Raw genomic sequence first — 20,189 nt, 5'->3', positions numbered from 1 at the left:
CAAAATACAATAAGAATTTTAAAAGATGATAACTCTACAGAACACCGGTTTTATGCCACAGCTCTCTGCGAACTACGAATGATGAAAGGGTGGTGCCATCTTCCAAATGGCCAACCCGGCGAGATTTGTTATGGGCAGAATTCTGATCCCTTATTTTGGAAAGGGATAGGTGTGCAGCCTTAAAGACTGACAGATAAGTGCAGGTTTTCATACTACGTCTAATTCTCTTCACCATTAGAATCTGACATAGATCTTTTTGCAAGGCCAGCCTCTCAGTTTGTAGACTGTAACTGTGGTGTTTTGCTTCCAAGACAACAGTCAGTGGAGGACCATGTCCACCTGGACATTATTGTGTGGTGGGGAGCAGCAGAGCCCAGCCATGCCCTGCAGGGAGTTATGGCCCATCTTGGAGTATGGCACAGTGTTTGGAGTGCCCAGAAGGCTTTTACTGCACGACTGCTTCCACTAACTACACAGGTTGCCCGGCAGGTAGGTCTGATTGCACCTACCCACTCATTCTGGGAGATTTTAAGGGATTAGCAGATGCCCCAACAACTATTTGGAGTAGATTTGTCATAGGACTGGGATGCATGAGGCACAAAGCTCTTTGACTGGACAGATCAATGACCTTGGTCAAAGCACTTAAGCTCTTTGGGATTCAGTTCCTATCTGACTCTGGAAAATGGTAAATGGAGCAAACAGTTTCAACAGTAGACCTTTATCACACACTTTGAGATGTTCTTATTAAAAAACTACATGCTATTAAAACTATTGCTAATCCTCAGCACTGATCAGCTTCGTTTTATGCAGCCAATGTGATGCAGCTATCACAGAGTAGTGATAAATTGCAAGATGAGCCCATCATCGCAGTTTGATCAGTCCTTCTCAGAAAGACGTGAAGAGAATGCTATGTATACAGGTTGTGGATTCTTCCTAGGCTATCACCAGTATGTTGTTAACTTTTATGAAACCTGTCTTTTCTTTCTAGGTCACTATTGCCCCAGGAATACCAAATTTGCCACACAGTATCCTTGTCCCCCTGGAACCTACAGTGAAGCTTTAAATATCTGGGATGCTTCCAAGTGCCAGCTGTGTCCTCCTGGAAGGGTCTGTTCCAAGCCAGGCCTAGCAAGACCAGATGGACTGTGCATGCCTGGATGGTTTTGTCCTCCTGGATCCACGTCAAGCAAACCAGTGTTTCCTGGAAATTACTCTGGTACGAAGGGGAATGATAAAGCATAATGATGATTATTATAGAGAAGGTGGTATTACAGAGTCACCCAAAGGACCCACCTAAGGATGGCTTACTTTCCCTTTTTACTTGCCTTAATTCAGTACTCTAGTTCTGTTCTTTCCAAGTTCTTTAGATAAGATAGACTGCTTGCAATTCTTATGTTTCAGTTCAGTCTGTGTCTTTTCCATTAGCAGGCATGGCAGCTCCAGCTTCTGGATCTGCTGGGTTGTGTCAACCAGGAACCTTTTGTCCTGCTGGTTCATTTCTTCCTCTTCCCTGCACTCCAGGTAGGAGAAGAGTCTTTCTTTCTGCAACCCCCTTTGTTGGGTTGGGGTTTTTAGTACAATCTTAAGCAATCCCAGTCTTGTGATGTGACTGTTTGGTTCTGATATCTCTTAAATGACGGCCTTGTTTCTGGCCCCCGCGTCAGGTTTGTACTGTGCAACTGCAGAGCTCGCAGCTCCGTCAGGTCCCTGTGAGGCTGGCTTCTACTGCACGGGGGGCTCCACACTCCCAAACCCCGTGGATGGAGCAGTAGGGAACATTTGTCCTCAAGGCCACTTTTGTCCTGCAGGGAGTTCTTCTCCATCTCCATGTCCCCCAGGTAGGTTTGATGGCAGCTGCTGCATGTTATCATTTCTCTTCCCAGTGAGCTGCTGAGCTTGTCTGAGTCTGTGCCATTGTTCTGCAGCCCCTTGTTACTTTGTGCTGAAGCACGCCTTCACGTTCCCCAAGGGACAGCTGCTATCAGCACGTAAGCTTAGCCTCTAATCCAGTGCTGTTTTATTGGAAACATCAGTCCTAAATGTGCATTCAGACAGTAATTGCAAAACTGCCTCTGGAGCCTCAGTCTGTGGCCTACGTGCTGCTGTGCAGCTGTGGGGGGGGGGAAGCTGTTTGCTGAGCCCTCGTGAAGGAGAGGTCACACAGCCCAGCACATGTAAGAGCCTCTGCAGCCCTCCCTGCACAGTGAGAGCTGTCCTTTAACATCACCATTAATGAGACAAAGGATTAAGTTGAATGAGAAAGACTGTGGAATGTTTCTTTCTTTCCTGGATTAAATTTATAGCTGCATTAAGGAAGTGACTGAACTGCTCAGTCCAGACCATAAATAAATAGGAATTCACCTCAGCCAGCACTCAGGACCAACCTCTCACAGACCACTCTTAGAGGAAGGCTGTCATCTGCTCTCCTCAGGGAGTACTGGGGACTGTGCTCCCTTTGAATTCCTTCCTAGCCAGCATCCTTTTGGCATCTTCTGCAAGAGGTAGCTAGGGCTAGCGTACCTAGAAAGTTACTGTGTGAGCAGCTTGGGCTTCTCTCTACAGCCATTTCTAGCACGGTCTAGGATGATATGAGAATGTGTTTTCGTGGCTTTTTATTTTTAGGTTCCTTTTTGGCTCATCGTGGTGGCCAGTCAGCACAGGATTGCCAGGCCTGCTTCCCAGGGTGGTTCTGTTCTCAGCGCGGTCAGAGCTCCCCAGAGGGCTTGTGTAAAGAAGGATGGTTTTGCCCAGAGGGTTCTGTGTCAGGCCAGCATTCAGGTAGGAAATCTTTGGGGTCATTCTTTACCTACAGGAGTTGCGGTAGCAAGGTGATCTTAAAATCTGCCTTTACTTACAGTTTCAAGTTATATTTAGAAATGGCTAGCTATTTAGATTAAAAATGTTTTCCAAAACTTATTCCAAATAACGCAGGTTAAGTAGTGGGTAATTGTGTGTAAATATAGTAGGAAAAATAGGGGATCTTACCAAGGCAAAAAAACAAGCTGAAAAAATGTCCCAAGAGGAGTTTATTCCTTGTGATATTATCTTTCTTTGTTAGAAAGAGCTAGTGAGAGAGAGGTTATATGCAGTTGTCTTTTCTCCCTTTCATAAGGGTTATGTAGGGATACGTGTAACTCGAATCCTGACTTTTTAGAAACATACAGGTGGCTCTGACAGTGCAGAGAGGCTGCAGCCCCTTCAGCTTTCTGAAAGCTGTTAAGGGCAACACGTCTGCGTAGCTGTTCAGTTAAAAGCCTAGTTCAGTGATATGTGAAGTTGGTGTTCAGAGTGCAGTGTATGGGCTTGCACCGCTTGAATCTGTGTTTAGCAATGCTTTTAAAACCAGGGGGTTTGTTGTTCTTTATTAAGCTTTTATCTTATTAAATCTTCCAGTTCTAGGTTTGTGTTGATGCTTCCTCTAATGGCACTATACAGCTGTTCAGGTCATAAGCAGAACAGTGATGTTAGAAGTGTGGGGTTTTTTGTTTTTTTTTTTTACTCCTAGACTATTTGTGTCCTGTGGGTCACTATTGCCCCGCTGGCAGCTCAGAGCCCATACCCTGTCCCTCTGGAAAATATCAGGACCAGGCTGGTAAAAGCCAGTGTGAAACATGCCCAGTAGGAATGTAAGTGAAATGGATTCACTCCTTCCTCTTGATGCTTTCCTTAGGAATTAGCGTGTGTATTTCCCTCCGCCTTAGGCTGCTCTGTGTTGTATCCTTTGATATACAAGACTTTTTCTTGTTTCTGTTCTCATATCACCTTTCACTTTATTGTGTCATTTTCTGTACCGCGACCCGTGTATCGTAGAAAATCCATCCTGGTAGGTCTGTCTGCTGGAATGGACAAAATCGACCTGACAGGTTGCATCTGGCTCTCCATTTGTTTCTTTTCAAGTAATTTGCTTTTGTTTTATTGTGTAGTCTTAGACTGTCACTGTTGTGCAGAAAAAGTTTCTTAGTCTCTGAGAGAACAGAGGGAGAGCATGGGCTGAGGCAAGACTGTGGTTTTTCTGGTAGGTTCTGTGCCCTAAAAGACCACCCCCGTGATCTCCAAAAGAACTTCTCACGTGGCGTAGTCAAACCAATGGAATGTCCAGCAGGATATTACTGCCTGTCGGGAACAAAAGCTGCCAATCAGTACCCATGCCCAGAGGGCACCTACAGTAACCAAACTGGACTGGGAAGTCCCAGGGAATGCAAACCTTGTCCTGGAGGCACATTTTGTGCCAGTGCAGGTAGGAATCACATATGGATTAAATACAATCCTAGGCTGTTTTGTATCTAGGAGAATCAAGAAGTTCCACCAATGGGTGAAGTGTTCTGTATGCAGTTTGTGTGACTTTTGAGTAGCATTTGAAGTGATCTCTGGGACCCCTTGAGAGAATCTTTAAGATCAGTTTAAAGATTTTTACAAACTATCTTTTGTAAGTTTAATTAAAGAGGCAGATTAAGGTGGTTTTGTTTTAGGTTATGAAACCAAGACCCAAGCAACTTGGGTTCCAGGATTCGTTCGTTCTTGGTCTTCTCTTAATGGAGAGACAGGTACCAATCAGCCCCTTCTGAAAAGGTGATTGAGAATGCTGTTTAGGCCTTTAGCTATCTGGTAATCAATTGTGTAAGTACATATGGAGACTGCAAATTGAGCTTTGAAATAACAGAGCTAGTCACAGGCCAGTAGTCTCTGAAATCATTGGGACGACAAGGCTTGTCTGGTTTGTTTAGTCCAGAACCTGTGATTTGTGTAATGCCACTGGCTTGTTTGACTTTATGTTCCTTTTCTTTAGGGCTCTCGTCCCCAAGTGGTCCTTGTTTGCCTGGGTATTACTGCACTTCAAAGGCACGTATACCCAATCCTGTTAACGATGAGACGGGCAACCTTTGCCCAGCAGGCTGTTACTGCCCACCAGGTAGCAGCAAGCCAGAGCTATGTCCCACTGGCACTTTTTTACCTCAGTCTGGGATGGCTTACCGTAATGCCTGTCTGCCCTGTCCTGGGGGGAAGTTCTGCCGAGGAGAAGGCCTGGCCAGTGTTTCTGGTGCGTATTGCATCCATCTAACATCTTTTTTATCTCCTAGTTTGTATTTTTTGATGTTTTCTGGTTGCTTAAACCTAATGCTGAAGCTTTTCTTTCTTGCAGGAGCCTGTTATGCTGGGTATTTCTGTGATCTTGGGGCCACACAGCCAGATCATAAGCATTGTCCCCCTGGATACTACTGTCCTGAAGGCTCTGAATCCCCAATCCCATGCAGCCCTGGAAGCTTCAACTCTGACAGTGGAAAATGGCAGTCAACAGACTGTCAGCTCTGCCCAGCTGGATACTTCTGCAGTGGTGAGTCTCTGCTAGTGTATTTGGGAACTGGGGGGTTACACACTTGTGAGTCAAGATAGACACCCACTACAGCTCTATTTCTTACAGACTTGTCTGTAGCAGATATAGGAAGAACAAGCTCAGTAAGGGCTACACATCATCTTTGGTTAGCGATGGTTTCTGCAGGATGCACACTAAGTATAAATGCCCCAAATCATTTGTCTTCCAAAACTCCTGTTGGGTTCTTGGTAGCAGTTTCAGGTCACCCGTGACAATTTTTGCTATTACGCCTTCTTTCTTCCTTGGCTCAGCCACCTCTTTTAGACGTTTTATATGTCTTCGGCCTCTCAGGGAAACAAAATATCCTAGCAAACAGGCGCTTGGTGCTGGCTAGAAGCCTAGGTCTCTGCTCTGAGACAGCTGTTCCTTCTTGGAGATTCTCACCATCTGTCTGTACAAGATGTTTATTTGCTCCCCGCAACACTGAAATATTTGTGGTCACACTGACAGTAACAGATTCACCCATCACCTTCCAGGAGACAAACAGGCTTTTCCTTTCTCAGGTGAGGAACTGAAGCAACAAAGTGACTTGAGTGAACTAACATGAGTTTATAGTAGAGCTGGAACCACAACTGAGAGCCTCAGAATCACAGTTGAGCATTTTAAGTGGAAGCCTATAAGACCCAGGCATATAATTCAGAACTGGCTTTCCTCTGTGATAATATGTTCTTTGTCTGAGGCTGAACTTCAGAAAATAGGTACTTTCTGACGCATGTTATGGATGTATGATGGAGATCATGATTTCAGGAGATAAGGGTTTCCATTGTCTTTGATCTGGCAAAGGAAAAGGAAAGGCTTGGCTTTTGTTGTTGCAGGGCTGGGCAGAACCACTTCTGAAGGACCATGTTCTGCAGGCTACCACTGCCAACCTGGACAGACCTCAGTTACTCCTGTTCCCTATCGCTGTCCACGAGGCTTTTACTGCCCTGCAGGATCTGCTTTTCCTATACCCTGTGAGAATGGGACATATCAGTCACAGGAGAGGAAGGACTTTTGTGACCTCTGCCCAGCAGGACTCTTCTGTGAACAGCCTAACAAAAGTGAGGAGTCTGGAGGGGGCTGTGCATGTGTTAAAAAGGGATTCCATGTCACCATAGGTGAACAAGTAGGCTGAAGCCAAATCTTTTTCCTGTCTGGGGAAAGAAACTCCATGCCCAAGAAAATACAAAGATATTTCTGTGTGGCAGCTCATGCATGCAACAAAAAGCCCAAGGAATATGACTGCATAGGTGGAATTGAACTCCCTAGATGGGATTAATCTAATGAAACTGTAGACGACTCCTTTGTAGACATCTGTATCTGAGCTAGTTTTCTGTACCCTCTGTAGTCAGTGGAGAGAAAGAGGCACTTCAGAGGTGCAATTTATCTTTCTCATTTTAGATGTCTGCCTTAGGATGAGATGAATTGCACTTGAAGTGCAGTTCTTCTGGAAGTGCTGTTTCTCTCCAATTACTGCAACAGGAATCTGAACGACTAAATCAGAAGTACACATGATGAATCCCATGTCCTGGGTCTGGCTGAACTAACAGGGGAGGAAGGTTGACTGCATTGATAAGGAATCACATTGCCTGTCACCTCGTGTAATTTCTCCTGAGCAAGATGCTATTCTTTGTATCCTAGGTTCTGGAGCACATACTCCTGAGCTGTGCCCTGCTGGGTACTTCTGTCTGCCAGGTACCAAGTTCAGTACAGAGCATCCGTGTCCAAAGGGTACCTTTGGCCCCAGGATTGGTGCCACTAGTGAGTCTGACTGTGAGCCCTGCCCAGCAGGTAAGTAGGGACTTGGCACAAGAAACCCAGGGGGCATACATGGGAAGGTTGAGGAGAACATGACTTCCCCCTTCATGCTGACTCCTCTGCTGATCTGCACAGGCCCTCACACTGAGATTGCTTTTCTGTTCATTTTAGGCATGTATTGCTCAGCACCAGGTCTATCACAGCCTTCTGGATTTTGCTATTCAGGTTATCATTGTGCCAAGGGAGCCATCAGCCCAGCCCCCTTCAAACACAGGGTGAGTGAGCGAGTGCCAGGCAGCAGCACAGTAAACCCAGTGACCTGGGGACAAGGATTGGGCTGTCACAATCTTGTAGCTTCTGGTGTAACATTTTCCAAGCAGTACTGCTGTGTATGGAGTTGCTCAGGCCTTTTACTGCTGCCCTTGAGAGCTCCTCGGATGTAGTGACACACTGCTCTTAACGTCTGCTGGAATATGTTGCTGCCTACTAATAAATTCTGGCCAGGCCTCCGTTTCCGTAGATTGCACTGAAGTCTACTGTCCAATATGCCACCATGGTGTTTATTTAGTTTCAGTGGCAGCAGACTTGTAGGGCTCAGCTCCTATGTACCCTTTCCAGAACCTGTCTCTGTAGCACATTGTGCTGAATCTTCTTTCAATAATGCTTTTCTCTCTTTCTCTGTATTTTTCTGATACAGGTGGAATCTTCCAGCTTTGGTCTGCCTGGTAATGACATCTGTCCTGTAGGGCATTTCTGTCCCAGTGGTACAGGGAATCCTGTGCCCTGTCCTCCCGGATCCTTTTCCACCATTGCGGGCCTGGAGTCAGAGGAACAGTGCCGGCCCTGCCCAGCCGGACGGTATTGCAGTGGGGCAGGATTGTCTGATCTGGCCCAGACGTCGCTGTGTAACGCAGGGTGCGGTGAGACCGTCGCTTGTTAGTGGGAAAATACAGCTGACAGGATTGCTATAGGTTATACTAGAGGGACATCCAAACTAAAAAATACTGGACATGAATATCTCTTGGGGAATGCCTTGTGTGCAAATATTTATACGCAAGATTAATTAAACTGCAGACTTTGTTTTTAGCCCTTTGGGTCAGCTATATAGCACCTACTTGATGATCTCAGTAGACGTTTCTCAGCCATTCCTTTTCCCTTTATGTTTGCCTAATGTTCTGTCCCAGCCTTATACAAGTTTTTTTCACTGTTTTCACCATAGGTTTAGTGTATTACGAATCTGTTATTTAGCCTCATAATCACACTTGCTGAGAATTTGACGTGGGCATCGTTTTTCCCTTCTGTGTTTTATCTCTTCTCCCACAGGGTGGTGCAATAACCAGTGACAAGGTAGCATTTCCAGCCTGCATAATGCAAGCCGAAAGTGCCATTAGCAATATTTGTCCATCTTATGAGTATGCCTCATAGGAAGAGGCTACAGAAGCTCGGTTTATTTTATCTTTGAAAGAGAATCTTAGAAATTCCTTCACTGTAGTGTAATGAGATTTTGTGGGGAAAGATTTCTGATAGCAGATGGCTCTTGAATCTAGTGGAGAAAATCACAATGAAATTTGAAGCTAGATGTTGAAGCTAAGCTCTGAATACAAGTAAAGGCTACGTTTGGAATGACTAAAAATAATTAGCCACAGAAGCAGACTTCTTGGGAATAAGAGGGATTTGCCATGTCCCAGTCAAATTTTAAGCCTTCCCAAAAATTTCTTTAACCCTAGAAAGATGTAACAGTACTGATTAAGGTTTTCCGGGTTGAGTGGTCATGAATATTACATGATTATAAACGACCCTTGACTTCCAAATTCTGTGAAGTTCTTGCACTCCAAAAGGGTACAATTTGTGCTTTGCCCAGGTAGCTTTTGAGCACCTCTACCATGTAGCATCCACCACTTCTCTTAGCCTGCTGTTCAGTCTAAATAGGTCTGGCTTCCAGGCAAAAAACCTGCATTTTTGCTGTTCTTTTGTTCAGTGCTGTTCCTTTTGCACTCAGTCATTTGCCTTAAGGGCTAGGAATTGTTTCTTCAGAAATAACATCCTTTGAATCCTCGTCTGCAGAATATGATGGGGTCATGCTGTCATTTCCTTGTTGCTTAGCTCTTATGAACCGTAATAGTTTTTATATTTCCTCATCTTTTCTTGTTGTGAGAGTGTTGGAGGGAAGTGGTAAAGGGAAGAGTCAATGATGACATTAAAATAGAGGCCTACAAGAAGACTGGGGATAAAAGGAGGCTAAGGAAAGACAGCAGGAACTGAATGCTGGGGCCCTGTGCTTAGAAGTAAAAAAACCTTTAGTTTTCAAAGGCTTTTCCTTCCAGAATGAGAACGCTTGCCAGTCAGCTTAGTGCAAAAAAAGCCTTTTACCAGGATTTTCCGCTGGGCACTAAATTACAGCTGCAGGGGGGAAGTTGTTAGCATAACTGAAACAAACTGCATTTTCAAGGGTTGTTTCTTAATGCGCTGACCGTTGGTTCTTGATTAGTGCCTGCCCCATTTCTTGCCTCTGAACATGGCTGTGAGCCCATTGTTTCAGGTTTGAATTCTTTCTCTACAGGTGTGTTTGCCTGGAAGGAAACTCTGCTCCCTGCCCTTCTGATGGGATTCATGGATACAGATGTCCCAGTGGCTTCTACTGTCCCGCAGGCTCTGGGCTAGAAGTGCCCTGTGAGCCTGGCACGTTCAGCCCTGTGCCTGGGGCAGGTGTCTGCCTGCCCTGCCCAGCCGGTATGGCCTGCAGCAATGCTGCCACTGTCGAGCCACTCAGCTGTCCCAGAGGTGAGTGATACATGTGTGCAGCAAAACCCCGAACGTGCAAGGGGAAGAGGTGTGATGGATGCGTGCACAACCCCTTCTGGCTGAGCCATAGCAGTGGTTCACTCCAGGGGAATGGGGTGTTTGCCATTAGCACCAGCTCAGCGTTCTCACCTCTTTCTCTTTTCTTTTTTGAGCAGTGTCTCATTCACCTCTCTCCATGCACAGGTTACTATTGTCCAGTTCGCACTGCTGTCCCCCTGCCGTGCCCCGAGGGGACGCTGAGCACCTTGGAGGGGGCAGTGGCCCCCACTGCCTGCAAGCTGTGCCCAGTGGGGAGGTACTGCAGAGGAGATGCTAACTGGGAACCTGACGGTGAGTTTGATAGTAACAGACCACCCCCAACAGAGGGGTTGGAGATTTGGGGCTGAAGGATGCAGGGAAGTAGCAAGCCTATCTCAGTGAAGAGAGGTAGTAAAGGCTATTGGAGGGCACCCTTCTACCCTATGTCTGTGCCTATCAGTCATTTCTTTTCTCTGTTTCATTCTTCTAATTGAGCATTTGTTTTGTATGTTACTGTTATGTTACTGCATTACTTTCCTTGTCTCCCTTAGTTTTTTCCACTTTCTCTTTCTTTGCTTTTAACGCTCTGATTGCTCTTCTTTCTGTCCTCCTAAATCCTTCCCCTCCCATTTGAGCGCAGAGTAATTGTCACTGGTTGGACACATGGAAAGGTTGAACGCATGAAAAGAAGAGAAGCAGAACTCTTTCCACAGAAGACAAGATATGGAGAACCAGTGAAGGTGAAATGTGCCAGGTGAGGTCAGTGCAAGTAAAGAAAGGAAGTGATAGAGGCCAAAGATTGATGGGGAGGAGGGAAGGCAAACAAAAGGTAAACAGCCCAGGATGTCAGCAGTGATAAAAAAGGACAAGGATGGGCTTCAGCTTCTCTTGAGTTATCTGCCTATTTCTGATGGTTTGAGGAGGTGCCTCTTCCCTGACCACAGTGCCGTGGGCTGGCGATTGCCACCCTCTCTGTTCTCCCATGGCAGGTCTGTGTTCAGCTGGGTACTACTGTGAAGGAGGAGCCACTGATGCCATTCCGCGTGGGACACCTGCGTTCCCACTCAGTGGGCCCTGCCCACTTGGGCACTACTGTCCAGAGGGTACTCATTTCCCAGTTGCTTGCCCAGTTGGGACCCTGAACAATGCCACAGGTGAGTATGACTTCACCCACAGGTTTCTCCTGTGGTGCACGGTGATGGGGGACTTCATTGCTAGCAGCCACGGTGAAGGGATGCCCCTTGGTCACTGAAGGGTATTGGTACACTCAGCCAGGCCTGATGGTGGCAACGTATTATCAATTCAAACAAGTGCTGATGATGCTGTGACTGTACTAGGTGTACTTTCATCTCTCTCTCTCTCACTGACCTTGACTTTTGGTTTCCTCCTCAGGTGGTACCTCCCCAGAGAGCTGTGTGCCATGCTATCCTGGGTCTTTCTGTGCTAGCATTGGTTTGAGTTCTCCAACAGGACCTTGTGCTGAGGGGTTTTACTGCCCAGCAAACTTCAGCTCCATCAGCCCCACAGCATTCCTCTGCCCTAAGGTACTGCTTAGTGACAGATGGGCAGTGAAAGAGGTGGGTCTCAGCTCTGGGCAGGAGGTGTTAGTTTTCCACAGTGGCAAAGGGTCACGCACGCCTGATTGAAATGTTGATTACACCACAGGGAAGGTTGCCTTAGGCTATGGTAATTCTGGGATTCCATCTTTGCACAAGACCCTAAGTTTGCCACCATCTCCATGCAATCCTCTTCCTTCTCTGTCATTGCCAGGGTCACTTCTGCCGGTCAGGGGCAGCCCACCCAACACCATGCCCTGCTGGGGAATACCAGCCGGCCAGGGGCTCTGCGTCCTGTGTTCCGTGCCAGAGAGGATTCTACTGCCAGGAGCTGGTGGCAGGAGACCCTAAGCGCTGCCCACCACATTCTTACTGTCCTACAGGTACGCTGAAACTTGCATACCAGCTATGCCAAGGATTCAAATGTTGTGTGCCTTGCTGTGATCCCAGAGTTGAACAAACTGAACGCGTATCTTCCTGTAGGGCAGGTGGTGAGGAGGTGGCGATGAGCAAATGTGGCAGAGTTGCCACCTTGCTTTCTGGGAGTCATTCGTTATGCTCTGATACAGTTCTAGAGTCTTGTCAGATCACAACAGTCGTCTTAGTGTTTTTATTGTCTCTGTGGTCTCCCTTTCAGGTACATGGGTTCCTCTCATGTGTCCTGAAGGCACCTTCACTCCTGCAAATATGACTGGCCTCTGGAATGAGAAGGAATGCCTGCCTTGCTTAACTGGTCACTACTGCAGGTTATGATTCATTTCAATCTTGCATATTTTTTTTTCACTTTGTCTTAAGCAGTTTGGCATCCTTGTTTTGTGCTGCTAAGTTGATGCGAAGTTCTTCCCAGCTTCTCTACCACATCGCTCTCATTCAAAGAAAAGAACTATAAGCTTAGATGTAGTTTTTGGCTACAGAGGTGTTGGATCTCAAAGCAGTCTGATGTCTTTGTCATGATACAAAGAAGCATCTGAAAGAGAGAGTAGATAGCATCTGTGAAAATATGGAAGTAATACAGAAAGTCCAGCCCAGTGGAAAGTCATCCACAATTTCATCTAAAGCAATTTGCCCATGTTCATGGAATTTGAACTCAAAAGTGCCTTGCTCACTAGTCATCTTGTGTGTTTTTATAAGTGGGGAAAAAAGGGTCTATTTCCTCTCTCGTATCATTGTAAGAAGTTCTTATTTTTTGTTGCAGACCTCAGAGTTCATTGCGTCAATACTTGCTGTGCTTCTGCACCAAATCATTAGCAATAGGTCTTATATAAATTCTTACTGTCATCTCTGCTCCAGGCATGGACGGCTGGAGGGGAAGTGTGCTGCTGGATACTTCTGCCTTGCTGGCAGCTCTCAGTCTACTCCACAGGGCCACAGCTTTTCCTGGCGCTTCCTGTCTGGGTGCCGCTGGGGTCAGGTGTGTGCAGGGCTGTGTCCTGCAGGTAAGCGTGAATCTCAGCAGTATTTAAAGTATAGAATGCTGACTTGCTTCTAACCAACTGGAAAGCATCTGTTATCTTGCATAATAGATTGTGATCCCTTCTTTGAAGTTGTCATCGCTTGTTGGTCTCCTTTGGTTTTGAACAAAGAGGTGTGCCTGACCAAAAAGGTCACCTTGAATTAGTGGGGCTAGGCTGCTAGTCCAGAAAAGTTTGAAGGCCATTGTTTTGACTCTCTATATGCACAGCATCCCTACAGCTGTGTAGATGTTCATCCTGCAACAACAGGAGGCTCTTGCTGAGTAATTTTTGGCATTGGAAGGCTTTCATATTTTACTTTCATCTCTTTCCCATCCATTTCTGTAGGTTTCTACTGCCTGGAGGGATCTGAGGTACCTATACCATGTCCTGCCAATACTATTAGAGATGTTCCAGGGGCTGTGAAGAGAGAAGACTGCCTGCCCTGTCCACCAGGCCACTGGTGCAAAGCAGGTTGGAACTTGGGCATGAACAGTGAGGGGGAGGGAATGGGAGTTGCTTTTCGAGAGAGTTGTATGTATCCCCGAGTCTGGTGAGGCTACCTTTGATACCAGACACTGCGTTGCGGAACAGTCCGTGCAGTAGGACACGCTGTCTCTAGTGATGAGTTCTAGCATCTGCAGAGAAAAGAGGTATTTAACACTGTTAATATAATGCGCTGTTCCAGCAAACATTGGAAATGTAGGAGAGCCTGAGATCACAGCCAGTCTCCAAATATCCCTGTGTGCCATCTGTCAGAAGAGGGGCTTGGATCGTGGAGGTGGATTGTACATATATGTGCAGTAGTTTAGGAAGGACCCAGGGAGCACACAGAAGAAAGGTGTTCCAATTACAATGAAAAGATGACTCCTTAAAGCCCTGCTTTCTGCTTGGTAGGGGATTCAGAGGCCTATCCTTGTCCACCAGGACACTATTGCTTTGGAGGCAATGACAGCGACCACAGCAGTCTCCTGGCACCTCAGAAATGCCCTCCGCAAACTTACCGCAAGCACCCAGGAGCTCAGAGCCTGACAGATTGCCAGCCATGTCCTCCGGGCTATCAGTGCCCTTTATCAGGTAAGTTCCAGGTGAAAGCTAGCCCTTTTCCCACCTCTAGAGCTGATTACAAAACTCCTGAAGAAGAGATAAGGAAAAGGAGAGGTAATTCGTGTTCACAGCGAGCACATGAATTCTAAAATCTTCTCTAAAACCCCTCCTGGCCATTCAGCCTCCATTTCTTCATTCCTTTCTCTTCCTAACAGGTCTGACCAGGTTTGAGGATTATCCATGCCCCCCTGGATACTGGTGCCCTGGTAGAGGGGACACTTTCCTGTGTCCAGCTGGTACTTCCAGGATCCAGCCTGGTGCAAAATCATTGGAGGAGTGTGATCCCTGCTCACCTGGATACTATTGCCCGGATCCAGCACCAACAGGGCTGCCTAACACCCAAGGAGTACCTTGTAAACCTGGCTATGAATGCCCAGCAGGTGACATCACCATGCTCCTTTGTTTTCTTTATTCCCAGCCATTTCTGAGTCGAGATAGCTGAACAGTGCACAGCAGGCATATCCATACTATTTAGCAGTGACTATAATCCCACTCTTGCAGCAGCCCTCCCAGGGAATAGTCACTGATGGAGTGGCTTTAGAAGTGGATTTATTACCCTGAAGCCTTTTCCTGACTTTTGGCCTTTGAATTCCCATCTCCTATTTCTCAGCCTTCCCTTCCAGTTCTCGTTTAGCTGAGGTTCCCAAAGGATGTGGTCTGGGCCTAGAAAAGGAGCAGATACCTTTCATCATCCTAGGGCCAGGCATTCAGGCATTAGCATTTCACGCTAAATAGAAAACTGGTTCCAACAGATCTGTGCCCTTTCGTGAGCAATGGAAAAAGTGCGTTGTTTATGGACGGTTACACTTAATAAATGCCCCTTGCTACTGTCTTCCCAACACGTGCTTTCCTGTTGAGGGAATGTCACATAATCAATCACCAGTTCCCCTTTTTTTTCCACCAGGTTCAGTAAATCCAAAGCCTTGCAGGCCTGGCTTATACTGTGGTGCTCACACAGCCGTGCCTTCCGTGTGCCCTGCTGGGTATTGCTGTCCTGAAGGATCATCGACGTACAATAGCCCTGAGCAGCTGTGAGTACCTAGCATGTTTGGTGCAGCCAGCTTTCAGTTTCTGAAAACTCTGAATATTGTGAAATGTGCCTGTGATAAAACTGTGAAGTTAATGCTTCAACCACGGGTCTTTGCACATTGTGAAAAGCAAAGGTATCTTTATAATTACAGTTACGGATTTGGTGACTGCTAAGACTGCATAGGGAGATTTATGGTTTCTACTAGTTAGCTTGAGCCAAGAACCAGATGGGAACTACTTTTAATTTTGTTTGCACTGGTCATTGAATCCAGTAATCAAAATATTTTCAGACACTTTCTTCCTTCTTCCTGCCTTGTTTTGCCTTCAGGTGTGTGTTTCCCTACTACTGTCCCCCAGGCAGTGCCCATCCCCTGCCTTGTGAAGGAGGACACATGGCCCTCAACTTGCCCGGTCCAAGGGATTCATTTGAGAAATTCTGCAGAATCTGTGATGCAGGCACCTATCGTAGTGACTCTCTCATCACGGCACCCTGTCAGCCCTGCCCAGCAGGCTTCATCTGCCCGCGAGGTAAATGGAACTGCCGTGGGGGAGTTGGGCAAGAAATAGCAGCTTAAATTGTAACCAGAAAGTTTTACTACGCGAGCAAAGCTCTCGAACCTCTAGTTATAAATCCCTAGGTGTGAGCTGTCACAGTTTGTGGAGCATTTGTTGTGGTAGGTTGTTATGAGAGTTTAGAGACATGGGTCAAGAGTGGTTTGGATATCGGTGTCCTGTCTCTCCGGGATGACCTCTCAGGCCCTTGCGAGCCCTGTTTTCTCTAGTTTTGTGGCTTAGACGAGGCCTGGAGTTACTTTATTACCAGAAGAGTGAACCTAGGGGTTCAAAGGTTGCTGTGTGACAGCCAGTGCTGCTTGCATCCTGCTGGGTTAGGATGCAGGAGGAATAGCTTTACAAGCATTTGAAAGTCTCTGTCAGCTGGGATCCTATGTTAAGTTCACTGATGTGTTAGCTCCTGCTGTATGGAGTGGAGGGCATCATGCCTACCCACTCTTGCCTCTGGATTTGTCCAGTGAAACAGCTAGGACAAAGAAATCCAGATTTATGTTTAAATATAAATAAATTAAATTGAAAAATGTCAAATGTTGATTACCTTCATTTATATATATGTGTGTTTATATATATTTGTATGTATGTACATATATATAGGTGTGTGTATATGTATATAACTGGAATAAGTAAGTGATCTCTGCCTGTCTCTCAGCACTTGCTGCGTCTGTGTCTGAGATAGCCCACGCTTTCTCTAGGCAGCAAGAGTTACCACAAGAAGCCTTGCCCCAGTGGCTATTACTGCCCTCCTCTGGCATCTGCCCCCCAGCCCTGTCCCCCGGGGACCCACGGGAGCAGCAGCTTTGCAAAGCATATAGAGGATTGCCAGGCCTGCCCTGCTGGCACCTTCAATCACCTTCCTGCTCAGGCTGCCTGCTTCCCCTGTGGCAGCTCTTCTTCCTCTCAGCCTGGTGAGTTGCTGTTTCTGAGTGAAACTTCCACCTCTGTTAAGAGAAAGACTAAAAGGAAATCACCTGGAAATGTGATTTGCCAGTGTGGCTTCACGACGGACCACAAGCCCTGGGATCCTTACGATGCTGTGTGTGCTACCAATGCCCAGCTGCTTTTCCTCTGTCCCACCCAGAAGGAGGATTCAGTTTTCAAAACTGTCTGATTTTTCTCTTACACTCTGTTAGTCAAGGGGATTCAATCTCATCTCCTTGAAAAGAAGGAAGAGATGAGCAGCCCTACTAATTCTTGCTCTGTCATTGCTTTGAAAGCAGCAGAGTTTCACCAAGAGTACTTGTGTCCTGAATTGGGGAACTTGCATTAAGCGTAGGTGTGCTTTTGATCCAAAATTGGGCACTGTAAACATGTCTAGCTTGGGCTGTGGTAAAGTGGGAAAAGGCTAGAAAACTGGAAGGTAGGTGGCTAAACACAGTAGAGAGTGCATATGCCTCAATGTACTGTGCAGCACTGTACCAGCGTTTCAAATCAAGTGGATTTGAGAGTGTTGAGGAACAAGAGAGGGGCTTGGCAGCCTTGACTGACTGGGTGCTTACCCTATCCAGTGACTTAACCTACAAATTAATGGAGCGCTTGTCAAAATGCCGCTGCTGCAAATGACCAGCTGGGCCTTTCTGCATCTCTTGTTAAATGGACACTTCAGGAAATGGTCTAATGAATGTGTCGGTGGAGCAAAAGCCAGGCTGCTCCAGCTGGCTTTACTGTTTGCTGAGCTCTGCTGGGCTAGTTGGGCAGCAGACTCCAGGAGTGTCACTAAAATGAGCAGTGTGATTTGGTCAAAGAATATTCAACACAGGAACTGCTCCTTTTTGGTAAGTACAATTTTTATGAACTATATTCCCTACCCTGATGACCACTCTAAATCCAAGCTCCTCTCTAAGGTGCTACCAGCTGTACCTGCCATGGGCTGAACCGGGCTTTCCAGCAGTCGGATGCCTCCTGTATCTGCCAGGCGGGTTACGTTTACTATGATGAGAGAGGCAAGAAAGACCCTGACGGCAACAGCGATCAGGACTGCCAACCTCAGGTAAAATTTGGCTTCAAAACAAAGTTGTTGCATGACGTGCAGGAGAAGGAAAGTAGTTCAGTGCTTTAGGCCCTGTCTCAGGGTGTGTACGTGCGTGCAATCTGAGCTCAGTTCTCTGGGCCTCTACAGACACAACCAAGTCCTTCAGCTGCTTTGAGACCCTCGACCATTCTTTGTAGGATAATGGCATTGTTGTCTTTACCAGATTGTGAAGCGAAATTTGTTAGGGCTGGAGGCAAAAGATACTTCCACGTTATGGCAGTGGGGAGCAGCCAAGTGTCTCAGATGACAGATGCAGGAACTGAAGCCTCCATATTGTTACTATGGAGCTCTTCATTAGACCTGCTTGAGGAATTTGGATGGGAAGTCAAATCGTTGTGATTTTTTTCCTGCGCTTTCCAAGTTGTCTTTTAACAGCCCTTGCTGCGATTATCTTTATGTTGAATGTCAGCAGTGTGAGTGGGGGAGGAAGAGAATTTTAGGGATACCGCATCTCGGTTGAAGTGCAAGAGCTTGTCTGGTTTCACATGTTAGCTGAGTGTTGTTCTTCCAGGTGGATGAGCTCTGCGCTCCTGGAGAGGTCCGTCTAGCATCTACGCGCCAGTGTGTTTTTCCTGAGCGATATGACTGCTCTCCTTCTTGTGGGCCTGCAGGTGGAGAGATTAATGCAGAGCTGGGCATGTAAGTCTCAGCCCAGCCTCTCATTAAGAGGCACTTCACAATTAGTTCTGACTGGCTGAGTTACTGATCCCATGAGGTCATTCCAGGGTAGAGCTGTGGGAGGTGTTTTTGAGAAACTTTCCATTCCGGGAGTTCTTTTCTGTGAAGATACTGGCCTTCAGTCCTCATTCATTGGCCTCATTCCTCTACCTGGAGGGTATGCCTGTGTTTTCAACATTACCTAGTGATTTTGTATGCTTGGGTGGAGACACCAGAATGAACAGAGTGACAAGGTGAGGGTGGACAGAGCTCACAGTTTCTGAGGTAGACATTTTCCATGTGCCTCAGGTCGAGCCCCCCCTAAAGTAGATGATCACTCTATTACATTTAGACCAGAACTGAGGAAACTGGTCCTCATTCCCCACCCACCTTTTAATGCTGACCAAAACATTGAAGCTAGTCCTTGTCATATGATACCACTTTTTTCTCTTTGTGAATGAATTTCTGTATTGCAAAATCTCCTCCAATTTCTGGATTGCACAGAAATCTAGTGTGTTAAAATTAGACTTTGTTGCTTTCAAGCATTTTCTTAAAGCAGAACTTTAGGGAGGGATGCCTAATGCTGTGGTACAGGACTGAAGCTGATCTCTATAAAGAGACCAACAGAGGCCTGTTAGAGAGTGGGGTATAACATTTTGCCTTTCACATGCATTGAACTGCAGACACAGTACTGGATGAGATGGACTGTGAGTTTGCTTTATCCTATTTTCCGTGGATATACAGTAGGCCCACTCTTTGTGTAGACTGTAAGATACTGGGGCTAGCCTGACCATCAGTATGTTGTAGCTGTTTGCTCAGGGATCATAAGTGACCAAGACTTTTTATCTGCTTTATAGATGTCACTGCAAGCAGTATGTCTCTGCTGAGGAGCTCTGTGACCAACTGTGTTTGCTGAGAGCCCCATGGATCTCCTTGGGATTTGGCATCAATAGAGAGCTGCTTCTGAGGATGAATGAAGGAGAAGTGAGGGTAAGTATGGAGTGGAGGAATGCTTTCTCAGCATGCAAGTCTGGAGAGAGCCCTTACAGATTACAGTTAGGTAAAGGGACTCCTGGGGGTTGAGGTTACTGAAGGGTATGAAGCTGTGAGCAGAGAGGAGGAGGAGAGGCTCAGTATGTCTCATTACCCAGAGTACTGATCAGGCAGGAGGTTGGTACATTACTGAGAAATGACGGTTCCTGAATGATGGGGAAAAATCCTCACTAGAGCAGTCTTGTACAGCTGAAGGTAAGGTTAGTCACAAACCAGGGTCTGAATCCAGGGTTGATTGTATCAGTGATCAGTGTTCCCCTCTGCTTTTAATAGGAAGTGGCAAACGTTCTGGGCCCAGATGAACATGTGCAGAAAAGCCAGCGCGTGCATTTGGTTCTGTTTAGTCCCAGTGGAGTGCTAGGTTTCGTTGTCTCCAGCACAGATGTTCTGGATGCATTTCTCACGGGTAAGGCTTGAGAGCCCCTGAGAAGAGTGAACCTAAGTTCCAGCCAGACCAAGCCATTCATTTCCTTGCAAGTTGGCACAGCAAGTGGACAGCAAGTTGGCACGGAGGGAATTTATTGTCAGACACTTCCAAACTATTTACAAAGTAGGGAGAGATCTCATTCTGTCTGGGAGTAAACAATGGGGACCAGCACTGGCTGCACAGTTAGCTCCCTGGGAGCGGGTCAAATAAAGATTGTAGGATAATTTTGGCCTTCCAAGGAACTAGAAGGAAACTCCATTTGGAGGCAGATCTGTTGGCAAGCGTGCGCTGGCTCCTGATTGCAGTCGCTCCTCATTTATGGTAGTGTGACTGAGAGCAGAATCTGGCATTGTGAGCTGTAATTGCCCACAGATACAAA

The 20,189-nt window shown here is 46.5% G+C and overlaps 1 protein-coding gene across 1 annotated transcript in view; it reads left to right on the top strand.

Annotated features, from left to right (window-relative positions):
- The window catches only part of LOC129196231 (zonadhesin-like), a 51,509-nt gene that overhangs the window by 30,277 nt on the left and 1,043 nt on the right, over window positions 1-20,189 (top strand). The window contains exons 38-66 of the mRNA XM_054803373.1: window positions 312-489; window positions 989-1,216; window positions 1,426-1,521; window positions 1,665-1,838; window positions 2,623-2,778; window positions 3,506-3,626; window positions 4,020-4,237; window positions 4,787-5,038; window positions 5,141-5,332; window positions 6,187-6,411; window positions 6,992-7,141; window positions 7,280-7,383; window positions 7,806-8,023; window positions 9,669-9,889; window positions 10,094-10,240; window positions 10,918-11,082; window positions 11,321-11,472; window positions 11,699-11,867; window positions 12,122-12,230; window positions 12,775-12,920; window positions 13,284-13,409; window positions 13,833-14,012; window positions 14,198-14,422; window positions 14,947-15,073; window positions 15,400-15,599; window positions 16,337-16,549; window positions 17,486-17,631; window positions 18,185-18,312; window positions 19,188-19,320. Coding sequence (XP_054659348.1) covers window positions 312-489; window positions 989-1,216; window positions 1,426-1,521; window positions 1,665-1,838; window positions 2,623-2,778; window positions 3,506-3,626; window positions 4,020-4,237; window positions 4,787-5,038; window positions 5,141-5,332; window positions 6,187-6,411; window positions 6,992-7,141; window positions 7,280-7,383; window positions 7,806-8,023; window positions 9,669-9,889; window positions 10,094-10,240; window positions 10,918-11,082; window positions 11,321-11,472; window positions 11,699-11,867; window positions 12,122-12,230; window positions 12,775-12,920; window positions 13,284-13,409; window positions 13,833-14,012; window positions 14,198-14,422; window positions 14,947-15,073; window positions 15,400-15,599; window positions 16,337-16,549; window positions 17,486-17,631; window positions 18,185-18,312; window positions 19,188-19,320 — 4,899 coding nt within the window. The remainder of the gene's footprint in view (window positions 1-311; window positions 490-988; window positions 1,217-1,425; window positions 1,522-1,664; window positions 1,839-2,622; window positions 2,779-3,505; window positions 3,627-4,019; window positions 4,238-4,786; window positions 5,039-5,140; window positions 5,333-6,186; window positions 6,412-6,991; window positions 7,142-7,279; window positions 7,384-7,805; window positions 8,024-9,668; window positions 9,890-10,093; window positions 10,241-10,917; window positions 11,083-11,320; window positions 11,473-11,698; window positions 11,868-12,121; window positions 12,231-12,774; window positions 12,921-13,283; window positions 13,410-13,832; window positions 14,013-14,197; window positions 14,423-14,946; window positions 15,074-15,399; window positions 15,600-16,336; window positions 16,550-17,485; window positions 17,632-18,184; window positions 18,313-19,187; window positions 19,321-20,189) is intronic.

Source organism: Grus americana, chromosome 24 (genome assembly GCF_028858705.1).
Source record: "Grus americana isolate bGruAme1 chromosome 24, bGruAme1.mat, whole genome shotgun sequence".
NCBI classification, from domain to species: Eukaryota; Metazoa; Chordata; class Aves; order Gruiformes; family Gruidae; genus Grus; species Grus americana.
The sequence above is the reverse complement of the archived record's forward strand: the minus strand, read 5'-3'. Positions and strand labels throughout refer to the sequence as shown.